Source organism: Myxocyprinus asiaticus, chromosome 15, assembly GCF_019703515.2.
Source record: "Myxocyprinus asiaticus isolate MX2 ecotype Aquarium Trade chromosome 15, UBuf_Myxa_2, whole genome shotgun sequence".
In the NCBI taxonomy this organism is placed as follows: Eukaryota; Metazoa; Chordata; class Actinopteri; order Cypriniformes; family Catostomidae; genus Myxocyprinus; species Myxocyprinus asiaticus.
In genome coordinates, this window is record NC_059358.1 from 23,946,761 (window position 1) to 23,957,040 (window position 10,280).

At 45.4% G+C, this 10,280-nt stretch overlaps 1 protein-coding gene across 1 annotated transcript; it reads left to right on the forward strand.

The window, feature by feature from the left end:
- LOC127452660 (glyoxylate/hydroxypyruvate reductase B-like) lies at positions 1-9,127 on the forward strand. Its single transcript, XM_051718293.1, has 3 exons — positions 1-187; positions 1,468-1,564; positions 3,469-9,127. The coding sequence occupies exons 1-3, from the start codon at positions 1-3 to the stop codon at positions 3,620-3,622; spliced, it is 438 nt and encodes a 145-aa protein (XP_051574253.1). The 3' UTR covers positions 3,623-9,127.
- Positions 9,128-10,280: the final 1,153 nt, after the last annotated feature.

Below are 10,280 nucleotides of genomic sequence, written 5' to 3' on the forward strand. Positions count from 1 at the left end.
ATGTTCAGGACAGAGAGTGAAAAGAACGCAGTTGGGGCCACATATTGTCAAAGGATGGAGGATCTGCTACAGAGGTCAGACTTTGTCATGGTGGTGGTCAATCTGTCCCCTCATACACACAAACTGATTGGTGCCAAAGAGCTTGCCATGATGAAACCCAGCAGTACCCTTATCAACATTAGCAGAGGTAACATTATAGGCTCGAACAATGCGGTCCAATTAAAGGGAGGCAGCCTTGTTAGAGAATGTGAGAAATTCAGATGTGATCGTGACGTAGGCCAGGAATTTTCCAATGTTTTATGCTAAGGATCCCAAAAAAGGATGATCCACTTGCAAGGGACCCCTTCCTATAAAGGCTGTTTTTATTCTCTCTCTCATAAAGACCTATTTATAAAGTTTGTGAATCATGGTAAGCATGATATTGTAATGACATACAGTATAAATATATTTGTAAAATACAAATTGGCTTTTATTTGTCATTGTACTCAAGCTACAATAATTTATACAGTATTAAATTTAAATGTACAGCAAAACAGCAACTATTCTGAAGGAGAGATGAACATAATTCTCCAAACTGTATATTGTATACTGTGATTTGTTTTTGACCGTTAAATGAAAATTCTGGGTTCAATACAAGTTAAGCTCAATCAAATGCATTTGTGGCATAATGTTGATTACCACAAAAAAAAAAAAAAAAAATAAATAAATAAATAAATAAAATAAAATAAATGTCAGCGTTTGCTTCTGAAAAATCGATGTTACAGTGAGTCACTTACAATGGAAGTGAATGGGATCTGTTTTTGGAGGGCTTCATGGCAGTTATGTGAAACTTATAATTTTATAAAGGCACTTATATTTGTTCTTCTGTTAAAACTTGTGTATTATTTGATCTTTAAAGTTGTTTAAATCATTGTTTTTGCAACTGTTTTAGGGTTAACAGTGTTTGTCATTCCACACAAAGTTGTAAAATTGGATAGAACTTTACACAGAAAAGGTTAGTAAGTGATTTTATCTCACTAAAATCATGTTAACACGCATATTATTTACGTCTTGTGGATATACTTTTAAAACAGTGCATATTTTAACATTTATGGATTGGCCCCAGTAACTGCCATTGTAAGTGCCTCATTGTAACTCAGAGTTTTGCTTATTTTAAAGGAGGGTCTAAATAATTTTTTATGGTAAACAACATTTTGCCAAAAAATAAAGCTGTTAATTGAGCTTAAATTGTATTTAACCCGGAATATAATAAACAGTTTATAATTTTTCCTCTAATTTTCCAAGGACCCCTTAGCACCCCCTTTAGATCCCAATTTGAAAACCCCTGACTAAGCTTTCAACTTTCACTTTTTGTTTGCTTCCAGTTTGTCACATTCATTAGTATTTTCTCATGTTAAGCTAGTTCGGCTGTACTGAACATATGTTTTTGACCTGTTCAATGACATGAAGCATACTTCTTTCTCAAAGGCTTTGTAGTGGACCAAGATGCCTTAGTGGATGCTCTCCAGAAGAAACTGATACGAGCTGCAGCGTTAGATGTCGCTTATCCTGAACCTCAGCCTAGGTTTGCTTTGCTTAGTCACTATATATATGATTATACACTCACCGGCCACTTTATTAGGTACACCTGTACTTCTACATATTCATGCGATTCTCTAATCAGCCAATCATGTGGCAGTAGTGTGATGTATAATATCACGCAGATATGGGTCAGGAGCTTCAGTTAAAATTCACATCAACCATCAGAATAGGGAAAAATGTGATCTCTGCGATTTAGACCATGCCATGATTGTTGGTGCCAGATGGACTGGTTTGAGTATTTCTGTAACTGCTGATCTCCAGGGATTTTCATGCACAACAGTCTCTAGAGCGGCAGTTCTGTGGATGAAAACACCTTGTTGATGACAGAGGTCAACGGAGAATGGCCAGACTGGTTCGAACTGACAGAAAGGCTATGGTAAATCAGATAATCCCTCTGTACAATTGATGTGAGCAGAATAGCATCTCAGAATGCACAACATGTCGAACCTTGAGGTAGATGGGCTACAACAGCAGAAGACCATGTTGGGTTCCACTTCTGTCAGCCAAGAACAGAAAACTGAGGCTGCAGTGGGCCTACCATTTGTGTACCTCAGCAGAAATCCAGATTTATCAGACCAGGTTATGGTTTTTCCAATCGTCTACAGTCCCGTTTTGGTAAGCCTGTGCCCACTGCAGCCTGTTTCCTGTTCTTAGCTGACAGTAGTGGCACCCGGAGGGGTCTTCTGCTGCTGTAGGCAATACGCCTCAATGTTTGATGTGTTGTACATTCAGAAATGCTTTTCTGCATAGCACTTTTGTAACACGTGTTTATTTGGGTTACTGTCACCTTCCTGTCAGTTTGGACCAGTCTGGCCATTCTCCTCTGCCCACTGTCATTAACAAGCCATTCCCCATTCTGATGGCTGATGTGAACATTAACTGAAGCTCCTGACCCATATGTGCATGATTTTATACATTACACTGCTGCCACACGATTGGCTGATTAGATAATCGCATGAATAAGTAGATGTACAGGTGTACCTAATAAAGTGGCCAATGAGTGTACAGTGCTGTGAAAAAGTATTTGACTAATTTCTACTATTTTTGTGTATTTTTCATACTTGATTGTTTTAGATCTTCAGACAAGCTATAACATAAAACAAAGGCAACTTAAGTAAACACAGTTTTCAAATATATATATTTTTTTATTTAAGCAAAAAAGTCATCCAACACCTATATTACCCATGTGAAAAACGAACTGCCCCCTTAAACTTAATAGCTGGTTGTGCCACCTTTAGCAGCAACAACTGCTACCAAATTCTTCCGATAACTGGAGATCAGTCTTTCACAACACTGTGGTGGAATTTTGGCCCACTCTTCTTTGCAGAACTCCTTTAGTTCAGCCACAGTGGAGAGATTTCAAGCATGAACTGCCCGTTTAAGGTCCTCCCACAGCATCTCAATCGGGTTCAAGTATGAATTTCTTTTGACCTTTGCATAGTGTGCTACTGGGTGAGACCTTTTAGCCAACTTCATGCTGCTTAAAAAGTTCTATTTAGGTGTTGATTTGATTGAACAGGGCTGGCAGTAATTAGGCCTGGGTGTGTCTAGTCCAGCTGAACCTCATTAGGAGTGCAGTTTCATATATTTGGGGATTTAGTAACTAAGGGGGCAAATACTTTATCACACAGGCCCAGTTGGTATTATATAACTTTTTTTTTTCTTCAATAAATAACATTATCATTTCAAAACTGTATTTTGTGTTTACACAGATTGCCTTTGTTTTATGTTAGATTTTGTTTGAATTTTTGAAACAATTTAGTATGAGATATACACAAAAATACTTTTTCACAGCACTGTATATAGTATGCTTACCATTCCTTAGAGACTTTTTCTTGCATTACACACATCACTGTTATAGTATTAATGATACTATATTCTCTACAGGGACTATTCCCTGCTGTCCTTTACAAATGTTATTGTCCTGCCTCACCTAGGAACCGATACTGTAGAGACAACTCAGGTCATGGTGGAGAGGATGGTGACCAATGCCTTGGTCACTTTAACTGGAGGCCAGCCTCCTGATGAGGTTAAGGCTTAGGGCCAGACCACAGAGCCATCTGTTCTTCCTTTCTTTTCAACCCAGCAAAACATATGAAAAAAAAAAACCTTAATTAGACAGAATAATCATGATGTTCTAAAATGAAAATGTAGTAAATGTGATCTTATTATTTTCTGGGAAAATCTGTCATTTTAGTATGATTCACCTCTTGCTTAGCTGTAAATGTTAAGTAGCCTACTTTATATATAATTTCTTAATAAAAGGCTTAAGATGTGTTAAATTGAACAGCACAGTATAAATTGATATACCTCCTGATTGTTTGAAAAATGTTCTCATCCTGATGCTAATTACTCTAAATAAACTTAGAATAGGCTACTGTACAAAATAATTAATAACATTGTGTCTTCATACTGCGTAATGCATATTATAGAGCTGTTTATAATTGTTCATATTGATGCAGTCATTTTGGATTTATTTTATTTATTGAATAGCAATTAAATCATTTCAGATTTCTTAATGTTTTCCCCCTAATAGTACGTTTTCTCCACCATTTTTTTAGGCAACCGTTAAGCGCAATAATAGGCTAGTATCTTGATTGCATGTTCACAGGGGCGGATTATGACTTGCAAGGGCCCCAGGGCCAATTTTCATTTAGGGCCCCCCGGGCCAATTATATTTTAGATTGAATTATCTTTTAAAGCTGAGATCCACGCAATCCATTTTCTTTTATTTAAGTCTCTTTTAATACCTGTTCCCTATCTGTCACTCACTCGAAGTTGTGTCGATGTAGTGACACTAGGGGTCACTCTTGGGAGCCCGAGACACCTCTGGTCTTTGATAAAAGGCCAATGAAAATTGGCGAGTGGTATTTGCATGCCACTCCCCCGGACATACGGTTATAAAAGGTGCTGGTATGCAACCACTCATTCAGATTTTCTCTTCGGAGCCGAACGGTCATGCTCATTGAGCTGAATTCTCACGACTGTTCATTCACCTCTGCTGGATCTGACGGCGCATTTCAGCGGCTTCTCCCTCCTCTGCACTGGTGCACTGCAGAGAACGCCCCTGGGCGCTTCGGCAGAAAAAAGAGAGTATATTTTCCTGAGAGTATATTTCTCTAAAAGAGCGGCACACACAGAACGTCTTTTTAAAGACGCGTCTTTTTAAAGATGCCTTTCCGATTGTGTGTTATTCCTGGTTGCAGTCGTTACCTCTCAACTTCAGACGGTCACGATCGGAGAGCTCCTCCCTTCGGGGACGATTGCCCAGTCACAGGCTGATGCAGAGATGACGGACATGCTTTCCCAGGCGGCCACGAGCGTCGGGCTAGAGTGGAACCCTCCCGCGGCGCCGCTCAAAACAGCCGCGCCCCGCTCCAGTGCCTTTCTTCCCGGAAGTGCACGAGGAGCTGACAAAATCGTGGGAGGCACCTTTTACTGCGATTTCTCAGTTCCCTTGCCCTCACTACCCTCGATGGCAGGGCAGCCAGGGGCTATACGGTGATTCTCCCAGTGGATAAGGCGCTCACGGTGCACCTATGCCCACAGAGCGCCGCCACCTGGCGAGGACGCCCAAAGCTCCCGTCCATGCCCTGTAGGTTCACATCATCCCTGACGGCCAAAGCCTACAGCGCTGCTGGACAAGCCGCCTCCGCCCTGCACGCCATGGCTCTCCTGCAGGTCCACCAAGCCAAGGTGCTAAAAGAACTGCACGAGGGTAGTTCCGCCCCAGATCTGATGCAGGAACTGTGCTCGGCGACCGACCTCGCTCTCCGGGCGACGAAGGTCACGGCGCGGTCTCTCGGGCAGACGATGTCCAAATTAGTGGTCCAGTAATGCCACCTTTGGCTCAACCTGGTCGAGATGGGTGAGGCCGACAAGACACGGTTCCTTGCTGCCCCCATCTCCCAAGCTGGCCTATTCGGTGACACCGTCGAGGACTTTGCCCAGCAGTTCTCGACGGTGAAGCAGTAGACGGAGGCTATCCGGCATATCCTACCCCGCACGGCTCAAGATCCCGCACCACGTCTCCTCGTCGCCAAGGGCGTCCCCCTGTGGTGACTGCACTGGCACCGGCGTGGAGCCCACCACAGGAAGCAGACGCCACCTGTCTCATGGCCGGCTGCCAAGAATCCACGAAGGTCGTCAAAGCGCCCCTGAGACGGGCAACCCAGGGTCGACGAAACCCACTGCATTGGAGCTGTTAGTAAGACCATTCCATCCCCCGGTGGACAGCCGGGTGGAGAATCTTTTTTTGCCTTTTCATTTGATTTTGCCGCATGCCCAAGTGGATACAGTACCCAACAGTTCAGCAAAAGAGCGGTTTCCTCCTTCCCTGGGTCACATACCCGGTGTGCACGGTCATCATCACGACCACCGTCCACCTTTATTTCCCTTGCAGGATTGGTGCTCCAGCAGGTCTCCCCGCCCCTGCGTGCCCAGCTGTGGCACACATCCGCCCCCGATGTGACAGTCTCCACGGGTTGCGAGGACAGGCCTCTTCCTCCCCCATCCCAGGCTGTTCCAGGGGTGGTCACAAGGAGCCAGGTAAGTGCTTCGATGTCCCTAGACTCAGCACGGCCACGACATGGTGTGGCACCTCAAGCTCCGTCCCGACGCGAGGCCCCACCTACCGGTACATCCGACGACATTGTCCCTTTGGTCCCCCTCACATGGAACTTGAATGCGTGGCTTGCGCTTTCCAATCCGTCGCGATGGCTGGTCCGGACCGTCCGACTCGGCTATGTGATTCAGTTCACCAGGCATCCGCCCAGGTTCAGCGGTATCCACTTCACCTTGGTGAAGGACGAAAACGCTGCTACCTTGTGCGCGGATATCGCCACCCTCCTACGGAAGGGTGCGATAGAACCTGTCCCTCCGGCTGAGATGAAGAAGGGGTTTTACAGCCCCTACTTCAACGTACCGAAAAAACATTCGCATTTTCAACTATCTTGACGATTGGCTAATCCTAGCTCACTCTTGGGACATGTTGTGTGCACACAGGGACTTGGTGCTCTCGCACCTCAGCCAATTAGGGCTTTGGGTCAACTGGGAAAAGAGCAAGCTCCTCCTGGTTCAGAGAATCTCTTTTCTCAGGTTTGGAGTTGGACTCGGTCTCATTGACAGCGCACCTCACGAACGAGCGCGCACAGTCCGTGCTGACCTGTTTGAAGGCGTTCAAACAGAAAACAGCTGTTCCACTGAAACTCTTTCAGAGGCTCCTGGGGCATATGGCATCCTCAGCGGTGGCCACCCCACTCGGGTTGATGCATATGAGACCGCTTCAGCACTGGCTTCAGACTCGAGTCCTGATATGGGCATGGCGTCGCGGGACACATTGCGTGGCCATCACACCGGTCTGTCACCGTCTCTTCAGCCCTTGGACCGACCTCTCATTTCTACGGGCAGGTGTTCCCCTTGAGCAGGTCTCCAGGCACATCGTGGTCATGACAGACGCCTCCAAAACGGGCTGAGGCACTGTTTGCAACGGGCACGCAGCCGCCGGCTTATGGACAGGCCCGTGGCTGCATTGGAGGTTCCTGCCGTTGATCCAGGGCAAGCACGTGTTAGTTCAGACAGAAAACACGGCAACAATAGCATGTCAACCACCAAGGCATTCTGCACTCTCGTTGTATGTCACAACTCGCCCGCCGTCTCCTCCTCTGGAGTCAGCATTACTTCAAGTTATTGCGAGCCACTCACATCCCGGGCGACCTCAACACTGCAGCGGATGCGCTGTCACAGCAGGTTACCCTCAGGGGAGAGTGGAGACTCCACCCTCAGATAGTCCAGCTGATTTGGAGTCAATTCGGACAGGCACAGGTAGACCTGTTTGCCTCCCAAGAATCCTCCCACTTCCCGCTCTAGTACGCCCTGACCGAGGCACCTCTCGGCATAGACGCACTGGCACACAGCTGGCCTTCTGGCCTTCGCAAATATGCGTTTCCCCCAGTGAGCCTACTTGCACAGAGCCTGTGCAAGGTCAGGGAGGATGAGGAGCAGGTCGTCCTGGTAGCACCCTACTGGCCCACCCAGATGTGGTTCTCGGACCTCACGCTCCTCACGACAGCCCCCCCCCCTCCCCCCGGCGAATTCCCCTGAGGAAGGACCTTCTTTCTCAGGGACGGGGCACCATCTGGCACCCGCAACCAGACCTCTGGAATCTCCATATCTGGCCCCTGGATGGGACGCAGAAGACCTAAGCGGTCTACCACCCACGGTGGTAGACACAATCACTCAGGCTAAGGCCCCCTCTATGAGGCGCCTGTATGCCTTTAATACAGTTCGCTAAGTGGTGTTCTTCCCGACAGGAAGACCCCCAGAGATGCGCAGTCGGATCGGTGCTTTCCTTCCTGCAGGAGAGGTTGGAAAGGCGGCTGTCCCCTTCCACCTTGAAGGTGTACATTGCTGCTATAGCAGCACACCATGACACAGTGGATGGTAAGTCCTTAGGGAAGCACAACCTGATCATCAGGTTCCTGAGAGGTGCCAGGAGGCTGAACCCCTCCAGACCGCGCCTCGTTCCCTCATGGACCTCTCTGTAGTTCTTCAGGGTCTACAGAGAGCCCCCTTTGAGCCTTTGCAGTCACCTGAGCTTAAGGCACTCTCCTTGAAGACTGCCCTCCTGACTGTGCTCACTTCCATCAAGAGGGTAGGAGACCTGCAAGTGTTCTCTGTCAGCGAAACGTGCCTGGATTTCGGTCCGGGCTACTCTCACGTGATCTTGAGACCCCAACCGGTCTATGTGTCCAAGGTTCCCATGACCCCTTTTAGGGACCAGGTGGTGAACCTGCGAGCGCTGCCCCAGGAGGAGGCAGACCCAGCCCTGTCGTTGCTGTGTCCGGTGCGTGCTTTATGCATCTATTTGGATCACACGCAGAGCTTTAGGATCTCTGAGCAGCTCTTTGTCTGCTTTGGTGCACAGCGGAAAGGTCCGCTCATTATTAATACTCAGGGTATTAATTATCACGAATGAGATTTGCTGTATTGTAGTCCAACCACATTGGACTGTTGTGCATTTCCACCATCGCGGGTGAGACCGGCAAACTGAGTTTATCCATTAAAGAATCAAAGACTGTGGGATGGTTTATTAGCCGTCCACCGTGTCTCTGAGTGATAAACTAACAGCTGCTTTCTCTCCCACGATCGCGAAACCGGCTTTGGAGCCGTCACTTAATTCTCTCTCTCGTACTAACCACACACACACACACACACACACGCGACCCCTCACAAACATTCTCGCACACATTTTTGGCTCGTAGATAGTTTCGTGATAAAGCTCAGCTTTGTCCCTAACCTATCGTACAAGCGGATGCACGCGGTAACTGGTAGACACCATTGACTGGTTTCTTTCCGCCCACATTCGTGGCCATATTCTCTGGCCGGAAGTCTCGCATGACATACTCTCCACGAGAGTCATGTCCGCCATTTTGTGCTTGTCCCTCCTTACACAAACACACACTCTCACACACACACCCTCATGTGTTATAGGATTATTTTGATTTCCATATCTAATCATATCACTGTTTAGTTTGTAGTTGTAAGTCGGAAGTTTATTGACTGCATTGTATTAATTATTAATTGATATTACTGCATAAATAAACTTTGTTATACTTCAAAGAGAAGTGTTTTGGTTTGTTTTGCATACACCTGTATCATGCTGATGGGATGTCAGTGCTCGGATTCAAGCCTTCATTCATTGTTTTTTTTCTCCGAAAATCGATATTCTTCGGATGTCGATTTTCCTAAGAAAACAATCTAATATTGAGACTGTTATACTATCTGGTTATTAGTCCCTGATTCCAGGGTGGTGCCCCGTCAATATTAATCCTTGTTAATATTCTATTGATTTTTGACAATTGATAATTATCTTTGATAATTGTTGAATTTGAATGATCAATAAGCTAGTGTTAATTTTAATTAATGTTTCATCGATGTTAATGATTAGTGATTATCTTTGATAATTGTTGATTTAAAGGATTAAAAAAGCTAACATTCTCATCAATGTTCTATTGATTTTAATAATTAATAATTATCTTTGATAATTATTAATTATTGCTAATAACCAAACCTGCTCCTAAACGTAGCGCACTACATTTACTGGAGCCCCATATGAGGTTTTAATGAGTTAGATTAAATTAATTAATTTAAATATTATTTAATAATTAAAGAAATAATTACCAATTATTTCTGATAGTAACACTGATCTAAACAACCAGTAAAGCCCTACACTTGTGTAACCTCCGTTCCCTGATGGAGGGAATGAGAGGTTGTGTCCCTCCTGCCACAACACTGAACTACCCGCTGAAATGGCCGGACCTTGTCTCGGCTCCTCAGCATAAAACCTGAATGAGTGGTTGCACACCAGCTCCTTTTATACCCGTATGTCCGGGGGAGTGGCATGCAAATACCACTCGCCAATTTTCATTGGCCTTTTATCAAAGACCAGAGGTGTCTCAGGCTCCCAAGAGTGACAGCTAGTGTCACTACATCGACACAACCTCTCATTCCCTCCATCAGGGAATGGAGGTTATGCAAGTAACCAGGACGTTCTGTTATTTACAGTCAGATTAATTCAAACACATAGCACGTATGTGATAAATAAACCGCTGAACTGTTTGCTAAACAGCCACTGTTCTTAAAGAGACAGTACTATTTTAGCATTTGTTATACATATCAATGTAAACTCAATGTAAATA

Coding starts and splice junctions, on each gene's coding strand:
- LOC127452660 (XM_051718293.1), top strand. CDS start 1: ATGTTCAGGACAGAGAGTGAAAAGAACGCAGTTGGGGCCACATATTGT. Junction 188..1,467: donor CCTTATCAACATTAGCAGAG/GTAACATTATAG, acceptor TCTTTCTCAAAG/GCTTTGTAGTGGACCAAGAT. Junction 1,565..3,468: donor TATCCTGAACCTCAGCCTAG/GTTTGCTTTGCT, acceptor TATTCTCTACAG/GGACTATTCCCTGCTGTCCT.